Source organism: Aythya ferina, assembly GCF_964211825.1.
Source record: "Aythya ferina genome assembly, chromosome: 8".
Taxonomy (NCBI): domain Eukaryota; kingdom Metazoa; phylum Chordata; class Aves; order Anseriformes; family Anatidae; genus Aythya; species Aythya ferina.
The window spans coordinates 11,175,963-11,198,187 of NC_140304.1; the positions used below are offsets into that span (position 1 = coordinate 11,175,963).

A 22,225-nucleotide genomic window follows, 5' to 3' on the forward strand; every position below is an offset into this window, starting at 1 on the left:
TGGGAGGGAGCAGCTTTAATAGGGGCGGGCCCGGGTGCCGTGGGAAGGGCCCTAGGGCAGCGCGGAGCCGCTAGCTGGGGCCGGTGGGGGGCTCCGCGGAGCTGTTCTGGAGGAAGAAGGCGGAGAGCTCGCTCAGCGCGCGGTAGCGGTGCGAGATGGAGTTCTTCACGGCCTTGGGCAGCTCCGCGTAGCTGGAGGGGGGAGAAAGCGAGGCAGAGTCAGCAGCTGAGGTGCTGCAGGGCATCCCCCCGCCCCTGAGAACCCCCCCCTTCGTGTGCAGGCCGCTCAGGGGTGGCAGTGACACACCCCCAAGGTCCATCCCAAAGCAGGATTCCCCGTAACCCCATTCAGGTCTAGGCAGTGTTTTCTCCTTGCCACCATTCCTTGTCAGCACATTCCTCTCAACACGGTAACAAAACGCAGCCTCAACCCCTTCCTTTCCCTAAAACTAAAGGGCTACAGACAAAAAGCGACTCACGTCTGGTCGTAGCCGTCCGGCTGGAAGCAGGGATCCCAGCCAAAATCTCGAGGGCCTCTGGGCTCCACGATCAGCCCCTGCCACGAGAAAGCCAAAAAGCCCTGTGAGTCGTGGGTCCTCTGCACTCCTCTTGCTTCCCTTCGAAGCCCCATTGTCCTTAAGAGAGCTGATAAGTTACAAAAGCTGCGTTACAATCCCCTCCCCCCCGCATCAACACCTACATGTGTCTGGCCTTTGAAGAGCTTCACGGGCTCCTCCGGGTTTCCAGTGCTGAATGCAAAGGTGCAAAGAGCGTAGGCAGATTTGTCTTCAAACCCAGCCAGCAGCTTGTACAGGCCTGAGCAACACAGAGAGGGTCCTGGTGTCATTGCGTTTCCAGCACAGCACCACACACCCACCTAGAGAGGGCTCACGGCAGCTTCTGTGGTCACACCGACAAGGGAGAGGAATGACAGCAAACAAAACTTTGGTAACAAATGTCAAACAGACGCTCGTGATGCCAGTAAAGAAGCCAGAAGTCCCCCAGGTGAACCAGGTCTGCCAGGTCTCCCACGTGGAAGACAAAGAAATCCCATTTGGGCAGCAATTTGGGAACCCAGTGATGCAGGGATAACGCTGAAACTCCTGGGGGAAACCACGAGCAGTGAAGGACATGGGATGGGCTCACAGAGAGAGAGCACAACGGGACAGACAGAAAGGGAGCCAGCTACGAAGTGCGCAGCCAGGTGGGGAGACAACACACTCAGCAGCACCCAGCACAGGCTGGGATTTGATCCCCGTGGCTCCACAGCTCCATTTGCCCCCAGGAGCCCAAGTTACACGCAGAGCAGCGCACAAGAGGCAGTACCTTCTGGTTTGAGCTTCTCCAGGAACCATTTTCTGAAGGAGAAAAAAAAGAGGAGATGACTTTTTGATATTAATACTCAGAAATAAAGGCATCCTTGAGGCACTGTCATGTATGTTTTCATAGCTCTTTGAATCCCTCTGAAATGTACTGTCAAATCACCTCATTCTGGGCTCTTTACCTAGCTCTTAAGCTAAATGGGACATAGTAAAATAAAACGCGGGGTATTTAATTAACTGCTATACTAAGGTCAAAGTAAATAACTCAGTTCCCACTCATGAGCACCAACAAGCTGAAGTACATTCCTCAATTCAACTTGTTCGTGTTTTACATCCAGTTCCAGTGCACACATAACTAGATAAAGCGTTAATGCCTTTGCTTAGCTCAGCAGAGCCTGGAAGAGGGCAGTGCGGAATGAAGTGAAGGACACAGACCAGTAATCACCTCCCTGAACCTACTGATCCTGGTGCATGGAGCATAAGTCCCCCGTGAAGCACATCCCGCCAAGCTGCGCTCCTCACTCTAAACAAGAGCTGAAGGAAGTTCCCACCTACTTACATGTACGGCCCTGGAAGCCCCCCCAGGGCATTGAAGCACAAGCAGGTATCCTCTACTATAACAGGTCCCCGAACCTACAGCAAAAGGTGGAAGCATTAGACCCAGAGGAAAGCACTGCCTCCAACCTTATTATCTTATTCAACCCCGTTCTCGTGCTTCCAGGATAACAGGGACATCACAGAAACCCAGCAGCCATTCTGTCACCTCAGTGAGGGCCCTCACCAGAGGGACACGACCAAACCCTTGCCCTCCCCAGCAGGCAGAAGGGAGGGAAGAGTGGCAGGGAAGACCTCTGGCGGGGGAAAATGAGCAGAGCTGTGCAGTACTGCCCTCACGGGGGGCAGGAACAGTGGGATGGGGAGAGGGAATGCTGAGGCCATGAAGATAAAGCTGTGTTTTCCGTGAGCCCCAATCTTCACTCGTTTATTTTTAAAACCCGAGGCAACTTTAGAAGGTGACCATGAGGAGCTGGTGGAAAACTCTAAGCCCCACAAATGTCGGGGCTGCCCTGCGGGGCCTGCCGTGTCCCCGCAGCGCTGAGGAGACACGAGAGGCCCCCACACGGGGCACCCCCGAGGAGCACCAGCACCGGGGCCGGCACAAACACCCAACACCCGGCAGCGGGAGGCAGACGGGACGGCGGAGACCTGCCGGGCGGCTTCGCGGCACTTCTGCACGGAGATCTCGTCCGGCTCCCCCTGGTACTCGGGCACTGCGGGCCGGGACACGGAGTTAGACACGGGGCGTGAGGGGGGAGGCGCTGAGGAGGAGGAGGAGGAGGAGGAAGAGGAGCGCCGCCCCCCTCACAACTCACGGTCGATTTTCCTGGCCACCAGCGCGTACGGAGAGGAGTCCCCGAGGATCTGCACGACCTGCGGGAGGCGGGCGGCCCGTCAGCACCGGGACCGGGGCTAGGCCCAAAGCCAGGCCTAGGCCTCAGGCCTGAGGCCTAGGCCCGGGCCGCCGTTGCTAGGCAACCGCGCGTTGCTAGGCAACCGCCCCCCCCGCCCCCCCACCTCCTCCAGCTTCTTGGCGTTGCCCGTCACGAACACCACGCTCCGCCGGGCGGGCGCCGCCATCTTGCCTCGCGCCTGCGCGGCCGGCAGCCAATCAGCGGCGCCCGCCGCCTCGCCCCTAGCAACGGGCAGCCAATCGCGGCTCAGCTCGGGGGCTCTCGCGAGAGTTGCGCCGTGAGGGGGATGGTCGCCATGGCGACCGCGGGGTGATGGCGGCCGCGCCTCAGCACGGCCGGGCCCGGGCCCCCTGAGGGGAGGCGGCCGCGCCCCGCCCCGCTCCAGCCTCGCCCCGGCTCCGGGCAGGCCCCGAGGTTCCAGCGGGGGCCGAAGGAGGCGCTGCGGCTTTGTCCGAGCTCCCCCCCCGCTGCCCCGGCCCTGCTGCGGCCTTGGGCCTCTCTCCGCGGGAGGGAGCTCGGGGCGCACCTGTGAGGGCCGCTGGCAAAAACAGGGGGAGCCCGAGCCGAGGGCACGAGGCGCTGCTGCTGGTTTGTACGGAAACAAATCGGTCACCTCTCTGCCACAAGGACACTGCTGGGTGTGTGCAGGGCCCTGGGAGAGGAGCTGAGCCCCGCAGGAAGGGGGCAGCAAAGGCTGGTACTCCACTAGGAGCAGCCCCACCGCAGCACCCAGGTCCCCTCTCCCCATTTGTTCCTGTTTTCCAACAGGGTTTCTAAAGGGAAGCCTCCTTCCCCTTAGCCAGAGCAGCACCCGGAGCCAGGAGCATGGAGACTTGTCCTCACCTGCCTCAGCGTGTAGCCAAACATCTCTGTAGCCCCCTGCCCGTGGGCACAGGGACCCCAGGGTTCCTTCACAGCAGTGAGCCTGGGAAGAACCAGCGCTGCAGGAGGAACGTACAACGCCAGCCAAAGCATGCCATTCCCTGTGAAAGGCGATCGCGTGGAAAACAGCAGCTAGGGAGGAGATCTGTCATCTGCACAAGGAGGAAATGGGTAAAACAGACCCTGCACCCGGGTGATGGAGTTGTTTTTGTTGTGAAATCTCCTTCATAACATCTCCTAAGTGAAAACCAACCCCAAAGCACTCAGACAGCTTCTTCCCAGCACAGCTGGGAATGACAACCCCTCCCAGTCACTACAGTTCCCTAAATAGTCCACGGTGGGACTACAGAGGCAGCACTATAAAGACCAAGGCACTGTTAAGGAACACAGGGACGACTGCTCTGTCATATACCTGAGCCCAGATATCTTAATGGTATTTTCAGCCTTAAAAAGAAATCCATAAAACTTGCTCAATTAATTGTATTACTGTTGGAAGTTAGTGGCCAGGACTGTTGATTTACTGCTGCTGCTGTCTCTTGGTTCCGTTCCCCAGCCAGAGCTGGTCTCTTCAGACAGTCTGTGCTCAGGACAATGCTGGCATTCAGTGACTTGAACCCCAAACAGACCAAAACCTAATCCTGGCAACCCAGAGGAGAGTCCTGAGGGCTGTGGCAGCTTTCTGCCCTGCCTCCCACGTACAAACACTTGCAGCCCAACATCCTGGGAGATCCTGGGACCCAGCACTGTCATGGATCAAGGTCCTTCTGTGGGTGGCAGCAGGAGATACGAGACGGGGCTGGCAGAGAAAGGCAGAGGTGGTGGCGAGGCTGTCCAGCAGCAGGAGTAAACCCGCCCTCGGGCAGCAGGAGCAGGCACAGCAGAGCCCGTACAGACTCACGGGGCTGCTAACTTGTTTTCCAGCTGGCAGGAAAAGGCACCCTGAAGACCTGCCACCCACCCAAGACAGACACCCTCCCTCTTCGTCTGCCCTCTCAATCCTTTGCAGGTGGTGAGCAGCTGGAGGCACAGCCAAGGTGATTTTTATCACTTCCACTGAGTGCATGATTTTGCCCTTGGGGCCTTCAAACGGGGCTACGTGTTAGGAAGAAAATCCCAGCTCGGCTTTCGGATTGTCACCTGGAGTGAGCAAGCCCCACGGAGGGGAAAAGCCCTGTTTATACATCAGCAGGGCAAGTGGAGCTTGTAATCACATCCGGCACTCCAGCCTGCTGTGCTCACTTTTAATCCCCTTCTCCACGTGGTGCAGCGCCTCCGCTCAGGTGCAAACTGTGCACAAGGTCCTGGGCCCGCACGAGGAGGCTGGGAGATAGCGCTGGTGGTTCTCGGGGGCACCATTTCCCTCTCTCCAAGTGAAATTCCGTCAGACACAGGCCAAGCAGGACAATGCTTCTCTCACCAGAAGGCAGACAGCAAAAGAAAAGCCAGGAGAGTCTGATCCCACCTCAGTGAACGTCCCTGGCTTGGGGCTGGAAGGAACGAGGGTCGCAAAAATAAAGGGCAGACAGAAATGCCTCAGATGCCTGAGAGCAGGACTGCAGCCAGCCAGAGAGGGGAAAACTCGTGTCTCCTGTGCCAAAACACATCAGTGCCACCCACTGGGGACCTTTGCTCCTGTTTTGTCTAACACAAGGGCCCTACACCACCCCAAACCCCCCAGCCTTGGGGCACGAGCCCCAGGCACCGGATTGCAAAGAAGCAAAAGGAGCTGGCACTCAGGACCACACCACATCCAGGGGAAGGGCTCTGAATGGGAAGTGGGCTCGGGGCTTACCCCGCACTGATTTAAGGCCAGCTGCTGCCCTCCTGCTGTGTCTCGCATCCCCGGGCTAAGGGGGCTGGGCTTTACACGCTTCTCCCTCCTGGTTAATAAAACACTGAAAAAAAAAGCACCTTTCCTAGGGATTCGCAGCAGTGGAGAGCAGGAACATGCAGGAACTTCACGTGTACAGTCAAAAATAGGTTTACTGGAATGTCTTTAGTCACAGCTTTAAGCAGCAATACTGAAAACACCGAGCTTGTGCATTCCCATGGCAGGACCATAAATAAAGTCTTCGGGATTGTAAAACCTAATTATTATTATTATTTTTTTTCTTTTTGCAAATGAGAAAAACACCACCCTTGCAGTTCTGCACCCAAGGGCCAGTTTCCTGTAACATAATTAGTGGCACGTTTCTCTTTTGCTCTTTTCCCTCCTCCTTCACCCCGGGGGAAGGACAGAGCCCCCTCTGCCTTCCGCAGCAGGGAGCGGGGAACGGCTCCGACTGGAGGCATTATTACAACCCAGCCATATATACAGATAAACCCTAACGGCAAGTAGCCGGCTCCAAAGCAGAGACCCAGCGTGCCACAAAACGAGCGTTTTGGGAACTGAACCTTGTTATAAAAACGTCAGCGGGAGCCAGGTACTCAACCAAAAAAAAACAAAAAAGGGTCTTTTGGCAGGTCTCAGTGCTCTGTTAGAGCTGGCTACTTGCCGCCGCCTCCTTGGAGGAAAAACAACTTCAAAGCTATATACAGATATCTCACTTAAGTTACACAGCAGTTTGCTTATCCCACAGCCGGCTCCATCAACGTCTCGGCTGCCCCATCAGGTGTGGTACTTCAGGACTATGGGAACTGGAAAAAAAAACAGAGAAACAAGCTCTCAGCCACGCCGAGCGGCACCAGAAAGACAACCCTTCCCCTCCACAGTGACAACCGGCGAGCAGCCACAAGGGAAAGTGTGTTTCCAAGCTCAAACCAATGCAATCTGCTGCCTGCACACATGCTAGACAAAATTTCCTGCCACCTTCGTCTCCTTCCAGCTTTCCAGAATTAAACCAGATGGGATTTTCCATCAGTCTCCCTCCCTCGCCAGTGCTTGACCCTGCTGCCAGCTCTGCCTCTCCTGCTTCTACCTGTGGCAGCAGGGCAACAGGCCAGGGGGCTTTGCTGAAGGGCAGCAAAAGAACTGTTAGAGAGCAGCCCCCAGAGAGAATTAATACAAAATAAAATAAAATAAAATAAACCCACTGGCACCAGCCCTTAAACCACCCCTGCCAGCCCTCTGTCAGAGCAACGCTGGCTTTCTGTGGCAAATCAGGGGGACTTGGCTTGAGCCCGCTCCTCTGCATGCAGGGGTAAGCCTCGCAGAAGAGAAGCGGGGTGTGGGCTACGCGTGCTGCTTGTGGCTGCTACACAGAGTGAAGAATTTCAGCGCCAGACACAGCTGGAGTGACCCGAAACTACTCACTGATGATCACGAGCAGGAGGACAACCACCACCAGCGCTATGATCGCCTTCATCTGCAGGAGGAACACGGAGGCGTGTTACACGTGGCACCCTACGTAGCTCCTGCACCTTCCCAGCTAGAAAAGTGCTTCCGTTTAGTTTTTGTTCTTATTGTGTTTTATTTTTAAACTCTTGGCTTCTCCATCCCCTACCAGCGGAGGGCAGGCAACCAGCCCTCCACCTACAGTGCAGATGATCCCTCACAGAAGAAAGGCCCCAGCAAGGCCTGCGCAGGAGGGAGGATGGCTTCAAAACATCTTGCGAAGAGCTCTGCATCTCACAGCCTTCCATACCTCAAAGGGAGAGTGCCCAGCCTGGCTGAGTGAACCCCAAGTTCTCCAGGGAGCAAGCATGGGAGATGCCTCCAGCTGGCTCCTGTACCAGCAGCACCACCTCCAGGGGTGCCTCCAGGACCCTCATCCTGCAGCGTTCACACCTACAGACAAATCTACAGGGCAGGTGCTCCCTCTAGCTTAAATTGCTCCCTTGTGTTTCCACCACGCAGTGACCCCGTCGTTTGGCCCCGGGCCAGAGGACCCGCATGAAGAAAACCACTCCAGCTCTCGCTCACCTTGCAGCCTCGCCACCACATCTGCCTCCGGAGCTGCTTGGCTCTGTTGCTAAAAGCTGTGGCGTTGTCCGATAAGCTTTCTGCGGAAGGAGAGAAGAGAGGTGACTGAGCAGAGCGCACAGAGCCCCCGCTCATCCCAACAGCTCCACTTTAGCTTCAAGCAACGAACTTGGCAAGAAGGGAGAAGCCCAACCACAGCGTGATTCACCCAAAGCCACAGCAGACGCCAACGCGCCGCCCCTCGCTAGAGAGCGCACGCAGACCGGAGGCCCCACTGAGCCCCCTTTGTGCTGCCTCTGCCCTCTGAGGACAGGAATTCCCCGTGCGAGGCAGCAAACGGGCGGACAGCTGAACGCTCAGGGCCAACGGGGGACAGACTGAGCCACACCAGCGCAAAGGACCGACTAGGTCACGGCACCCAAACGCCTCTGAACTAAAACCTCGGCACTTCCATGCCTAAAGCTCTTAGGAGGCTGCCTCCACATCGCTGCAGCGACGATGAGCCCAGAGGGGAGCCAGGATGGCTGAGCACCAGCTGGCTGCGGGAGGAGGCCAAGGAGTAGGTGAAGTGACAGAGGAGGGAGCAGTTCCTCAGGGTGGTTAGACCCCCAAGCTGCTGAGTGACCACAGCAGGGTGAGGGGCTGACTGACGGACACCTGCCAGTGTGGGCTGGGGCCGTGCAGAGCAGCAGCAGAAGGTAGAAAGAGGAAAATGTAGGCAGAAAAGTTAAATCTGCAGCCCAAGGCACAAATACAAGCCCAGGTCCGTCACCGGGCACCTGGTTGTGAGATGAAAGCAGGGAGCCCGGCCCAGCAACGGGGAAAAGATATGGGGAAAAGGACAGACAGACAGCAAAGCTGCACGTAGCGTCGCACCTGATTTATCCTGCAGGTCGTCCAGCCGCTCGCCTCTTTCGATCACCTTGGTGATGTTCTCCTGCATGACATCGATGACTTCGTCCACCTGGTTCTGGACACTAGAGCAGAGCAAAGCAAAGCCGAGGCAGCGTGAGGGGCAGGCAGCGAGCACCTCCAGCTGCACGCTGCAGCTCCGACCCTCGCTCCGAGCTGCACAGGTGAGCTCAGTGGCAAAAAAAGAAATCAAGGGGACAACGGTGGAGGGAGGCTGAGGGGGTGCTGAGAAAGTTTGAGATGAGGAAGGCAGGAGAAAGGCATGGCATCGTGTGGGGTGCGTGTCTGGGAATCCCAGGTAGGGCAGGGAATGCAAAGGGCTCTAAGGGAACGCTGGAAAGTCAGCAGAAGTGGGGCACCCTCCCGTCACGGGCAGGCACGGTGATCAAACACACGATGTGAGCAGGAACCACCGTCACAAGCACGCATCCGCCTGGGGATTTAAACTGAACGGCTTTAATGCAGCGCGAGGACATCACAGTGCTTCCTAACCAGAGCACTGGGAGCCTTTCACACACAAACGCAGGAGGAAAAGGCACGGATTGGTGTGGGCGGGCACCTTTGCTGTAGAGAAGTTCACACCGAAGTGGAAAAAAAACATCCCACCTTATCTTCCCAAACCCCACAGAAGCCAGCACCGCACCTTTGTTAAATAACTCGGAGTGGAATCAAAGCAAGGTGCACTCCCCCGCGCTGGGAGCCGAGCTGTAAAATGAAAATCCACTCTGCCAGGGGCCTCGAGAGGACAGGAAAGAAATTGCCGATATGAACTGAAGCAACTTATTAGAATCCATCTTCTCACGGGTTACGCAACTCTGTGGGTAGTCGTTTCAGTGAACAGTAGCCTAAATCACACCCGCAGGGTTATTATAAATGTATTTATTCACTCCATAAAAAAGCTGCATTGGTAAGAGAGACAAATTCTCCTGGTGGAAAAATACTGCTACGGGCTGGTTTGTATTTTGGAACTAAATACACTTTTATTTTCCTGGAGATAGAAATAAGAAATTTCTTGGGGCCCTGGGGAGACAATGGGGTATGTCCGAGACATACCGATCTCAGAAAGTAAGTGGCAACAGCGACGTCTTGGAGGCAACACCACACACAAGGCAACGAGACTGAAATGGCTCCAGGCCACTCGCCCTGCAGGAAGTCTTACGTTCAGCTTCGTAGCGTGCACTGATTTAAAAACAACGAAGCACTTCAAAGATATCAAAATATACATCAAAATGTGTATTTGTCATCGGTGTCCCCAAGGGGAAGGACTGCCCCCACATCATCATTTGCACCCACGCTCTCCAACTCCCCGAATTATCCCATTTCCATATTCCTCTTTGGACCCACTGAAAACCTTCTCCTGCCCATTGGCATCATTTTGATAGAAAATTCAAAGACGTTATTTGCCAAAATAGTTGTGTTTTTTTGTTGTTTTTTTGTTTTTTACAGCTGCAGACCCAGCCCCACCACGTGCAGAGCCATCATCGTGCAGCATGTAGCCTCGGAGCACCCAGCAAGAAGAGGACAGCACAACCTGCACCGTGACCTGGGAAAACGGGGCAAAAGAGACCCAGAACAGCGTGCCCAAAGCTGGTCAGTGAGGCCCTACACAGCCAGGAACAGAGCTCGGGGACGGGGCCCTATCTAATTAGAGGCCACTATGCCTTTAATTAAAAGACACTGAGTTCTGGTTCACACTGACCTAATTCTCCTGCCTCCCTGACAGCTCGGTGCCTCTTGCTGAGCAGACACTTGTGCCGAGATGCACACATGAGGAGCAGCTGCGACGAGCTATAGTGGCTTCAATGGAAAAGCACACATTCCCTTAGCCTTCCAAAACCAGGCAAGGAAGGGCACTAAAAGGCTTTTTTCTCCCCCCTAAAGCTCTAGAAAAAGCTGGAAACGCAGCCATGCAAGGGGGCTTCCCACCTGAGCATTTCAGGTCAGGCTTCGTAGCGCTGCTGCACTGCAGCTTCTGGAGTGGGAACAGCCAGGCGAGCCCTCAGGAGCCAATTTCTGACTCATCAGCCCTCGTACGGCACACGCCGGGCTCTGGCAGCACACGCAAATCCTTGCTTTCTTTAGGATGCCACAGGAAAGGAACCTGCCTTCCCCGTGCTGCGTCTCTGCATCCACCTACAGTGCGCAGCAGCAGCCTCTGCCTCGCACACCGGTGGCAGCTGCTCGCCAGGAGTTTGCTATCTGGAGGGGAAGAGGCACAGAAAATCCCCTGAAACCTGCCCCAAACCCACCAGCCTGTTTGGACTCACCACTCATTTTGCAAGGTAAGAAGCAAGCAGCAGAGCTGCGCAGGAGGTGGCACTGAGGACAGGAAGCTCGTGTCACCCTGTCCCCCAAGGGCATCCACCCCACGCAGGTGCTGCACAGCCCCACGGCCCCTTTCTGGGGCAGCAGGTGACCAGGTGGGAAGGAGACATGCTTTGAGAGGGAATTTTTTTTACCAAGGCAGAGAGGCCAAGTCCCAGCTCAGAGCTGCAAGCGACCCTGCTACAGCTCGGGGTGAGAGAGGAAAAGCAGAAACAGCTGCTATCCTAAACAAGCCAGCCTGGCAGGAGCTCTAAGGACTTCACATCAGCTTCACAGGCAGGAGAACACATTTTCAGTATGTAAATGTTTCTAAAAACATTACTGGTTTCAAAATAAGGAGATTTCCTCCCACAACAGATTTGTAACCAAGCTATTTTGGTTACAGCTACAAGGGGGAGCACGCCAGAGTCCAACGCACATGGGAACGTGCAGTGCCATGCCACCCGTGCCCCCGGCCAGCACAGCACAACAGAGGTGCTGCTGCGGCCCCAGGGCACCCCAAAACGTTACAGGGGAGCAGGGACAGGTCTGTGACTTAAAGCTGCTCTGCTTTATTGGAGGATGGAGCTCAGGCTCCTACCTCCCAGTACGCACCCCAGCATCCCACCTCTTTTCACTCGAGGTGCTGGAGAAGTGCTGCGCGCCTTCGCTGCCTATCCATAGCCTGGTTACGCAGCCAGCCAGCCCCCGCTACCAGAAATGAGACATTTCACAGATGGGAAGTGCAGAGACAGCAATCAAGGCCTAAACTCTCATAGGTATTTAGATATTTTGCTTCCTTGCAAAGCAGACACATGAGCACCCTGATACCAGTTGCTATCTGATGCAAACGAGAACCCCAGAAAAAGCAGGGAGGAAGAGACTGAGGCAGGGGATGAAACTTTGCTCTCCAGGACCCCGCACGGAGCCTCAACCACAAGCTGACAGCCCTTGCTCTCTGCTCTGTCCCACCTGTCACTGCTACAAGAGATGCCTCCCCAGGAAGGGGCTGAAAGATGCACCACCGATGCACTAGCCACGCAGTTCCAACAATTCCCATTAGTTTGGCACGCGTGAGGCTGGAAACTCAAGTCACATCAAGCAGAAAATATCTTCGTGTTTTCCTTGGCAAGGGAAAAACGAATCCACTAATACACGAAGCACGTTTCCTGTTTGGCTTTGGACACATACATCTCATGTATTGCATTCCTGCCAGATTTCCAAGAGAAATAATGCAGAAGAAATACCTGCCAGGGAAACGAGCAAGACAACAGCACAGACCATCTCCCATGACCCTTCTTCTTACTAACGACTGCAAACATGATGCTTTTAACAAGTGCATCCAGTCCAGGCAGCAAGAAGAGATCCACCAGCACTTAGCTGGGTTTAGGCTCTGCTTCTTTTTGCTTTGCCTGCTCCAGAGAGGGAGAAAGAAGCCTTGCCATTTGGCCACCCTGGGCTAGCTATTGAAAAACTCGAACTCTCTGGGCCGGTCACGGTGCTGGACCAACAGCCCAGCATTCTTCAGACATCGTAAACAGGCCACGCACAGCCCATGGGCCGGGCTGCTCAAGGCTCCTTGTTGTCTCTCCGGTGTCTGCTTGCAGCCAGCATGACACACTCCTATTTTCCATCCCCAGTTGATGCAGGGATATTAATAGCGCGGTGTATTCCAGGGCAAAGCATGCCCAAACACCCCTTATTGTGGCAGTAACCAAGGGGAAAAGGCAACAGGACCCGGAGCCAAGCCCTGCAGATGCTGCAGAGGCAGGAGGAGCCCTCGAGCACGAGGCAGGGCTGCCCGACAGACCTCTGCTGTACTTGACGAGGGGCTGTCAGCACCAAACCATGCCACAGATCGCTGTTTTCAAGTTGCTTCTTCAAATTCTTCAACACAACTGCGAGGAACAACGTGGTTTACAGGAACATCAGCAGTACACGAGAGGAGGTGGTCTCAGAGAGAGCCTGAGGGACCACAGCGGCCACCAAGTTACCAGGGGAGCTTCCACCCCAACCAAGCAGCTGCTGAGACAACAGAGCCCAAACTTCCAGACATATAAAATACAAAATAGGGCAAAATTCAGCATGGGGGCACTGTGACGCTGCCTCCTACCATTACCACTGGCTCTAACTCATCTCCTTCCCCTGCAAGGTTTGCAGTGTTCCCCAACAAGTCCTTCTGCAGCTCAGCCAGCATCGAGGGGCTCTGCTGCCAGATTCTCCACCCTGACCCAAGTCCGCTCGCTGCCAAGGACAGCCAGGAAAAGTTTCCAGTCTTGCCCCTCACATTCGACATGTTCCGCACCTTTGCTCCCATAATCCCGTTTCTTTTTCCTCTGCCCAGTCCTCCATCCCGTTCCCATTCATGCCTGTCTTCACACCTCATTTTCTCCAGCCCTGTACAGCTCCAGCCTCCCTAGCTTTGTCCCGCTACGTCTCAGTTCTCCAGATGCTCAAATTCCTCCTTAAAATGTCGTTTCCTTGCAGTGTTTCAGCAGCAACCCAACTCTCCTTTCCCTCCTCTACCGAAACACGAACAAACCGCATCACGACGACACCAGGCACAAATCCATCCCGCGCCAGGGCTGGTTTGATCAGAAACTCAACAATAAACCACACCACGAGAAGCAACCACGGCACGCTGCGAGTGCTTAGTAAATAAAGCAATCAGCACTGATGAGAGCAGACAACAGACACTGCTTTGTGACAAACCCTCCAGATACTAGGGCCTAGAGAGATGCAGTCACTTCCCATCCCAAGGCACACATCCCATGCCAGGTCCACCAGACGAGCAGTCTCTGGCTCCAGGCAAGCCTCGGACACGCTGTGAAGTGGCTGATGCCCACCCATGAACCCATCAGTTCCTGGGTGAATTCTTCTTTCATTTTTCTCCCCTTACACAGCTGCAGTGCTGCCCCCCGCCTCCTGAAAATCCACTCTTCCCTGCCTCCTGACAACTCCCACAGCCTTTCAGCCCGGCCAAGGCAGCTGGAAGAGAAGAGCTCCTGTTTTCCTCCACTCAGGCAAGACACAAGACCCTCTGCAAACCCCTTCTGGCAGAAGAGGACGAAGGGGCAGGCATTAACCCCCTTCTACACCTTTTCATCGAGGTGGGACCCCACTCGCACAATCGGAGCAGGCTGCCAAGGACCACATCCAGGTGGCTTCTGAAGATCTTCAAGGAGGGAGACTCCACAGAGTCTCAGGCCCACCTCTGCAGCAGACTCAAAGGCCTCACTAAAGGACACCTCAGAGAAAGTCAAACAAGGTAGAGGATCCCAAACACATGGTGCCATCGCAGCCATACTGCTCTCCAGTGACCGTGAATGAACCGTAGGGGCTGAGGATACAAACAGAGGGAGCCAAGGTGAATTTTATAGCTGCATGTCAAGAAAACAACAACAAAAAACCCTGCCCACATGTTTGTGCTAACAAACCTCCCAAACCGAGCTGCTTAGACCCAAATAACTTCGCCTCCTGGACTGAAATGACCCACTCTTCTCCTTCGGTTAGGTATTTAAACGGGAACCCACAAACCTCCAAACTCCTTTATTATGCCACTTCGCTGTGGACTTGTAAAACTCAGAACTCTCCCTAATTACGTCTTATCTTGAAGAACCTAATTTACACTAGCTCCCAATGAGTCATCCCAGCGCTGCACTGGCTTCTTCCTGGCACAAAAAAAACACAACACCAAACCCTAATGAGGAGCCATTCTGAGGCTGCTCACACAACAACCCAGGCTAATCAGAGCCTGGTCATCAGCCTCTGCCCAGATTTCTGTTCTGGCTCTGCGGAGGCCGGCGAAGGAAACAGCACCACGAGAGCCAGGGGGCTGCGAACAACCCCCCCCTTCCCATCAAGTGCAACCATCGCGTCCCCAGCAGCTAAGGGCATGGCAAACTGGGGCACGGAGCGAGCATCATCCAGGAAATGAGTCGCTCGGAGGAGTCAGCGCTCCCTCCTTCCTTCGTGCACTGCTACAGTCAATAATCCTCCTCCTGCTGTAATGGCTTCCTGTTTGTCCTGCTGCTCCCTGAGTCACTGCCCATCTCCCGGTCACCTCTGCCAGGTTTTCACCTGAGGAGGAGAGCAGGAGGCCAACAGCTGCCTGAAAAAAATGGTCCTTGTGCCTTCCTGACCGCCTGCTCTCTTGAAACATTGAGGAGCAAATTAGAAGATTTAAAAAAAAAAAAAAAAAAAAAGCGATGAAGCAAGAATGGGGTAGGTAAGGTTAACATTCAGGGTTAATGCTGAAAAAAAAAATCAAAAAAACAAACAAAAAATGATAGAAGGGTGGAACAGGTCATCACCAGAATATAGCAAGGGCTTTGGGAACTCGGTTTTGGTGCTGTGATACACTCCTACCCCTCCACCTCCACTCAGGGGCAGTTCATTGGTAGCTGGAACCAAATGTGAGATGATCCCTGGCTATGGGCAGGTAGGGTGGGAAACTGCGACCAGAAGAAGCAAAGCACAAGTCCCGTTCCTATTCAGGGTCATGGAGAAACGCTCTGCTAACAGAGCAGCAGGGGTTTGTAATGCCAGAACCAAGTATTATGTGAACGACACAGAGGAACAAGAACTCACTGCCTGATCTTGTCATTTCTGGGTCCAAATCTTGATCCAGAAGGCCCCCTCCTGCAGTTGAAAGAGAGCGATAATGATGAAAAATTCAATGAAAACATCATTAAACCAAAGAATTGAGATATTTATGAGAGAATCAACGCCTTGCAGAGGGAGCATTGTTCTCATGCCTCCCGCCAGCCCCTCCTATGTCACGCAGCGTGTGTGGCACCCCCGGTTTTACACAGGTGACACTTATTAAGTCTTAATTAACGCTTGTTGATAAGGCTCTGAGAGATCACATCAAAGGTTTTGATCACAAATAAAGTGATCTTGCCACTCAGAAGCGATCAAGCAGCTCTTGGTGTCCAACACCTCTGGTCTCAGAGCGTTCTGGTGCCCGTTCAGCAACTCACAGGAAGAAGTCCTCCTCTTCATCCGAATCTTCTTCCAAAAGGTTCCTCTGCAAACAAAGGAAACAAAACCATCACCCAGAAGCGTTCGGTGTTTCACACACACACGTTTCCAGGGCGCCACCAGCATGCCCACAAGGTGCAGATCCCAGTCCTAAACATCAGCACGACATCCTATGACACAGAAACAGCTGCTGCGTGCTGGACCCTGCTTTGGGGCATCACAGACCCCAATCTGGAGCCCTCTGGAGCACCACAAACCCCAATGCGCACCCACAGGATAAACCCACCCTGCGTCCCACAAACTTCACCATCCCCTACAACCTCCTGGCGCACCCCAAGCACACCGAACCCTGGTGCACAGCTCGTTTGGAGGTCACCGCTCCTGCTGCCAGCGCTGCCAGCGGGCACAGGGACAGTGCCAGCAAACCCCACAGCCCCCACACCCCACAGCAGCCCCCACACCCCACACCCCATACCCCACACCCCATGGGGACGGGCACCCCACAGCGGGCTCCCCCTTTCCCCTGCCACCCCCAAACCCCCAACCCAGGCCGCTGTCCCCCCCTCACCCGCTCGCTCCTGACGGAGCCCGTGAGCTCGTCGTCGTGCAGGTGCCGCTTGAACTTGGGGGGCATGGCTGCCCTCCCTGCCGCCCCCGGGCCCGCCCGCCAAATGGCCGCCACATCGAGCGGCTCGGCCAGCGGCACCGCGCCCTGCCGGCAGCGCGGGGCGGGGGCACGGAGGGGGCGGGGCTACGGAGGAAGGGGCGGGGTCACGGCGGGGGCGTGGTCAATGCGGGAGGGGTGGGGCTAATTGGGGTGGGGGCGTGGCCACAGGGGGGGAAATTTCCACCGCCCGCGGGAAAGGCCCGGGAGGGGCGGGTGGTGCCGGCCTTATTTTTATTTTTCTTTTATTTTTATTTTTTTTCCGTATTTTCTTTTTTCCCTTTTTTATTTTTCACTTGTTTTCTTTTTCCTTTTTTTTTCTTCTTACCTTTTATCTTTTTTCCTTCTATTTCTCTTTTTTCCCTTTTTCGATTTTTCATTTTTTTTATTTTTTTCATTTTTTTATTTTTTTCATTTTTTCTTTTTTTTTTCATTTTTTCTTTTTTTCATTTTTTATTTTTTTATTTTTTTATTTTTTTTCATTGTTATTTTTTCTTTTTTTTCTTTTTTCCTTTTATCTTCTTTTTATATTTTTCTTTTTTCTTTCTTCACTTTTTCTTTTTTTTCACTTTTTTCCTTTTTTCAAATTTTTTCTTTTTCACTTTTTTCCTTTTTTCTCCACTTTTTTTCACTTTTTTCCTTTTTTTCTCCACTTTTTTTTCACTTTTTTCCTTTTTTTCTCCACTTTTTTTCCACTTTTTTCCTTTTTTCTACTTTTTTCCTTTTTTTTCCACTTTTTTCTTTTTTTTTCCACTTGTTTCTTTTTTCACGTTTTTCCTTTTTTTCTCTTTTTTCATTTTTTTCTTTTTTCTTTTTTTTTCTTTTTTCCCTTTTTTTCTTTTTTCTTCTCCTTTTTCAGTTTTTTTCACTTTTTCCTCTTTTCTCTTTTGCCTCTTTTTTCTTTTTTTTCACTTTTCTTTTTTCCCTTTTTGATTTCTTTTCTCTTTTCCCCCTTTTCTCTTTTCCTTTTTAATATTTCACCTTTTTTTCCCCTCTCTTTTCCCCCCCCATTTTCATTTTCTCCCTTTCCCCTTCTCCTGCCTGCTGCCCTCGGGCACCCCTCCATCTCTCACTTCCACATCCCCCCCCCCCCTCCCCTCTATTCCTGGCGGCGGCACAAGCCCGAGCCCAATAAACTCCGTAATTAGCGCCAACCACGCAGCACAGCCGCCCTTTGTTTCCCACCCTCCACCCTCTCCGCAGGACCTGGCACACTCCTCACCCCCCGGGGGGGCCGTGGCCGCCCGCACCCCCAGCCCCGCTCCCCGTTGGGATCCCACCGGTGTCGCGGGGGTCCCGCCACCTCCACCCCCGTCCTCGCAGCCGCCCCTGGCACGCGGCCTCCAGCTCAAATATTTTGGCCTCGGCCGCCGCACGCCGCCGGAGCCTCGCCAGCACCCGTGGCGGGGGGGAACCGCGGGGATCTGGAAGCTTCCCTCGCCCCCGTCCCCTCGGCTTTCTATAAAAGCGGGCGGCACACGGGGCGAGCGAGCGGGACGGGACCATGCTGGGCGCTTGGCTGACGCTGCTGCTCGGGGGGAGCCTGGCCCTGGGTGCCCCGGGGGACACGGCCCTTTTCCAGCGCGCCGATGATGCTGGCGGGCGCTGCACCTACACCTTCACGGTGGCCAGCCCCGGCGAGGCCAGTTGCCCCGAGGCCGGCGGGGTGGCCCAGCTGCGAGCCGAGCTGGCCGGGCTGGCCGCCCGCCTGAGCCGCCTGGAGGGGCCGGGGGGCTTCGGGGGCTCGGGGCCGCGGGGAGCGGAGGCGGGGGGAGTCTGGACGAGGGGACCCCAGCGAGCGGCTGCGGGGGGCTGCGAGGAGCTGCTGAGGGATAAGGAGAGGCTGGAGGAGGACAAGAGGAGGCTGGAGAGGGAGAAGGAGGAGCTGAGCAGGAGGCTGGAGAGCAGCACCCAGGAGATCGCCCAGCTCAGGGCTGCGCGCTGCCCACCCGGCGCGGGGGGGCCCGGCCGGGACACCCTGCGTGGCTCCAGCAAAGGTAAGTGCCGGGGATGGGACCCCCCCGGGCAACCCATCCCATCCCCTGCCACCCCAAATTCTCACCCTGACATTCTCCCGAGGTGCTGCTCAGGTCCCTTTCCCCACACCCCACCCCGCAGCCCATGCTCCCCATCTGCTGTGCTCCTGGCCCCCCCCTGCACTGTGCTGCTCCTCTGTGGGGCTCAGCCACCTGGGAGAACCCCCCCCAAATCCCTAAATCCCCCTCCTCATCCCTAAATGCCCTCCCTGTCCCCACATCCCCATCCCCAAATCCTCTCCTCATCCCCAAATCCCTTTCCCATCCCCATCCCCAAATTCCCCCCCAAATCCCTAAATCCCTTCCCTATCCCCAAATCCCCTCCCTATCCCCAAATCCCCATCCCCAAACCCCCCAATCCCCTCCCCATCCCCAAACCTGCGCTGTTTGTAGCCTCCAGAGCCAGCTCTCCTCACTGCATCAGCACGGGGTGACCCCCGATTTCCCTCTATGGGACATTAAACTCAGGGAGGGGGGGGCAACGGAGTCAGCAGTGTCCCCACCCCTGGGTCACCGCTGAGCCCCAGCACGGGGCACCAGGCTCCTGCATTTTGGGGCATTTCGGGGGGTGACAGCTCAGCACCAGGGCTCACACCACCGCCTGCCCCCCCCTGCAGCCCCCAGGTGGGAGCCGGAGCCCCTCGGCTACCAGGAGCTGAAGTCGGAGCGGACGGAGCTCCCCGCGTCCCGGCTGCTGGAGGAGACGGCGCTCGGCCGCCCGCGAGCCGAGGACTCGGGTACTGCCACCGGGGCTGGGCCGGGGGGCAGCGGGGGGGGAAGCCACCGGGTAATTCGGGATATTTGGGGCCGTGGGATGCACGGATCCCCTCACGCTCTGCATGCTCTGCCCTTCCACCCCCTGTCCTAACGCCTCTGTCCCCGCAGACTGCGGCGAGCTGGCGTGGGTCGGGGCGCCAGTGGTGCTGGGCCGGGCGGACTCCATCGCCGGCAAGTACGGGGTGTGGATGAAGGACCCCGAGCCCGTGGCCCCCTTCACGCGGGAGACCACGTGGCGCGTGGACACGGTGGGCACGGAGGTTCGCCAGCTCTTCCAGTACGAGGCGGCCGAGCAGCTGGCCCGGGGCTACCCCGCCAAGGTGCACGTCCTGCCCCGGCCCCTGGAGAGCACCGGGGCCGTGGTGTACCGCGGGGGGCTCTTCTTCCAGCCCCGCCGCTCCCGCGCCCTGGCCCGCTACGACCTGCGGGCCGAGGCCATCTCCGCCGAGAGGGAGCTGCCGGGCGCCGGCTACCACGGGCAGTACCCCTACTCCTGGGGCGGCTACACCGACATCGACCTGGCGGTGGACGAGACGGGGCTGTGGGTGGTGTACAGCACCGATAAGGCCAAGGGGGCCATCGTCCTCTCCAAGCTGGACCCCGAGACGCTGGAGATCCGGCGCACCTGGGAGACCAACATCCGCAAGCAGTCGGTGGCCAACTCCTTCGTCATCTGCGGCACCCTCTACACCGTCAGCAGCTACTCGGCGCCCAACACCACCGTCAACTTCGCCTACGACACGGCCACCAGCACCAGCCGGACCCTCAGCATCCCCTTCGAGAACCGCTTCCAGTACCTCAGCATGGTGGACTACAACCCAGCGGAGAGGCAGCTCTTCGCCTGGGACAGCTACAACATGGTCGCCTACCCCATCCGCCTCTCCCATGCGTGAGCAAGGACCGGGGACGCCGAGAGGATGCGCCACGGTCACTCCCGTCCAGGAATGAGCCGGCTCAGCCCCCTCGGTGCCTGCTTCGGCCTCGGGTGGCGGTGGGGACCCCAGGCTGCCCAACCGCCCCGCGGCAGGGCCACCAACGCCTCTGCTGATGCCTCCTGTGAAATCCTGTTGTACTCCAAGGCAGCAAAGAGAATTGAAGTGCTTCTCCAGAGCTCGGCCGAGCCAGCGAAACGCCTCCCACTCCGGGAGGCCAGTGCAAGAGCGGGACCGGTGAGGTGGCATCTCCAGCTGGGGGCCTCGCCGCCTGCGTCCCCCCCTCCGGAGCCCGGGAGCCTCCACGCTGCCTCTGCTTGCAGCTGGCCTCACCTCGCCGGCGGCTCTCCCACGCTGCTTCCAGAACCTGCGGTTTTAAGTATTTATTGTAGAAAGGCTGTAGGAGGCTTGTTCTCCCCCCAGCTGGGGGGGGGGGATGCTCCAATAAACATCGCAACATTAACTCAGAACAAATGTCTAAGTTTCAGCAGTAAACCCTGGAGATTTGCTCGATTAAAAAGGGCCGCGGGGGGCAGGTCTGTGAGTTGGGCTGGCCGACGCGGGGGGACGGGGCAGCTCTTTGGCTGCCGCAGCGCTGGGATTTGTGGCTGCTCACCGAGGAGGTGGCAGCGCTTGGAGCCAGGAGGCCACGGGGACGGGCACCCAGCAGGTCCTGCAGCCAGAAAGGGAGGCAGGGGATGAAGGGGTGCTCGCCCCAACAGTGCAGGGTGGGCTGCTGGCCCCCTCTGATGCTGATCCTCACTGAGTGGTGCTGGTGACCCACTGCCCCCCCCCGCCAGCAGCAGGGTGTGGGACCTGTTCTAGAAGGGCAGGGAACAAGGGGATGCCCAGGGTGCGAAGGCAACGCAGGCTTCAACACCAGGCAACACCCTATTCCTGCAGGGCCAGTGAGTTTGGGGGGCTGGGGTCCTGCCAAAACGCTGGGATGGGGCGGGAGGGCACTGCCCCGGCTGGCAGGGGGACAGAGGATGGGACATAACCCATCATCATCCGGGCATCTGTGCTTACCACCTGTGTGTTGGGGAACAGGGAGGGGGGCTGCAGGTGTGTCCCCACTGCCTGGAGGCTCAGAGCCCCCCTTCTCCCTCCCCGCAGGCCTGCAGCAGGGCTGGGACATCGCAGAATACTGCAGGCGAAGGTGCCCCCCCTGCCAGCGATGCGCCTGCCTCGCCGCCATGGCACGGCCCAACAGCCCCGCGGCTCCCCGTGACCCGCGGCGAGCGTCCGTGGTGCTGAGCCGCTGCGACTCCCTCTGCACGCTGTGCCAGCCCGGGGCCGCCGCCTCCACCGGGTCCTGCCACATCTGCGCCACCTCGGGCCTGGAGCCCCCTCCGCAGCAGGGCTTGGGCGAGGTGGATCGCCAACACATCCCCCCGCTGGCCGTCAGCCGCGCCGTCTTCTCCGGGGACGACAACGCGGTGCTGCTGAGGGAGCCGAGGGAGCTGAGGGAGCCGAGGGATGCTCGCACCATGGTGGAGCCCGAGGCCTGCGTCACCTTCATGCTGCAGCGCACCCGGCTCCGCGTGCTGGCCGGCCTCAGGGAGCTGCCTATAGTCCTGAAGGATGCCGAGCCTGGGGGTGACGCCTTTGCCCCGCTGGTGACAGCGCAGAGCGGTGGCACTGCCATCGACCACAGCCACGCCATCGACCGCAGCCCCATGCCCCCCATCGAGACCAGCTGGGCGCTGTACGAGGGGAACAACGGGGAGCAGGGCTGAGAGCTGTGTCCCTCGGGTGCCTGCTGGGGCGAGGGGACAGCCCCGGGGTCACCGCTCCGGGCAATAAACCTGCAGTGTGTGTTGGGCTCTCCTGGCCGTCTGTAAGGTGGGTGCGTGGGGGCTCCAGGAGTAGCCAAACCTCTGCTCTGCCACCCAGAGGTCGAGGTCTTGGTGAGGGTAAACCCCGTGTCCTCAAAGCAGGGGTAAAAGCCAGGGTGAGAGCCCCAGGGCCACCAAAAGGGTCCCCCTGTGTGCCTGCCTCCTCCCGCTGGGGATGAAGGGACGGCTTGTTTGGAGTGGCTGCGGGAAGAGCAGCACCAAAGGCTTCTCAGTAAGGTGAG

General features: G+C 56.9%; 3 protein-coding genes and 1 long non-coding RNA gene across 5 annotated transcripts; 2 read left to right on the forward strand and 2 right to left on the reverse strand.

Annotated features, from left to right (window-relative positions):
* ITPA (inosine triphosphatase) lies at positions 1-5,495 on the reverse strand. 2 transcript variants are annotated; one of them, XM_084527162.1, is made up of 8 exons: positions 3,637-5,495; positions 2,695-2,752; positions 2,528-2,592; positions 1,881-1,954; positions 1,326-1,357; positions 700-815; positions 479-555; positions 1-191 (listed from the first exon to the last, which is right to left on the reverse strand). In XM_084527162.1, the coding sequence occupies exons 1-8, from the start codon at positions 3,766-3,768 to the stop codon at positions 71-73; spliced, it is 675 nt and encodes a 224-aa protein (XP_084383288.1). In that variant the 5' UTR covers positions 3,769-5,495; the 3' UTR covers positions 1-70. The 2 variants fall into 2 exon arrangements, with proteins under 2 accessions (XP_084383288.1, XP_084383289.1); XM_084527163.1 differs by lacking the exon at positions 3,637-5,495 and adding an exon at positions 2,897-3,007.
* Positions 3,143-5,955, forward strand: LOC311440361. The gene is made up of 2 exons (XR_014695367.1): positions 3,143-3,431; positions 3,562-5,955. It is a non-coding gene; the product is annotated as an uncharacterized lncRNA (long non-coding RNA).
* Positions 5,641-16,461, reverse strand: VAMP4 (vesicle associated membrane protein 4). The gene is made up of 7 exons (XM_084527164.1): positions 16,305-16,461; positions 15,736-15,782; positions 15,344-15,394; positions 8,414-8,514; positions 7,538-7,617; positions 6,929-6,980; positions 5,641-6,312 (listed from the first exon to the last, which is right to left on the reverse strand). The coding sequence occupies exons 1-7, from the start codon at positions 16,368-16,370 to the stop codon at positions 6,284-6,286; spliced, it is 426 nt and encodes a 141-aa protein (XP_084383290.1). The 5' UTR covers positions 16,371-16,461; the 3' UTR covers positions 5,641-6,283.
* Positions 16,462-17,592: 1,131 nt separating this feature from the next.
* On the forward strand, positions 17,593-20,619 carry MYOC (myocilin). The gene is made up of 3 exons (XM_084527447.1): positions 17,593-18,397; positions 19,054-19,173; positions 19,322-20,619. The coding sequence occupies exons 1-3, from the start codon at positions 17,905-17,907 to the stop codon at positions 20,104-20,106; spliced, it is 1,398 nt and encodes a 465-aa protein (XP_084383573.1). The 5' UTR covers positions 17,593-17,904; the 3' UTR covers positions 20,107-20,619.
* Positions 20,620-22,225: the final 1,606 nt, after the last annotated feature.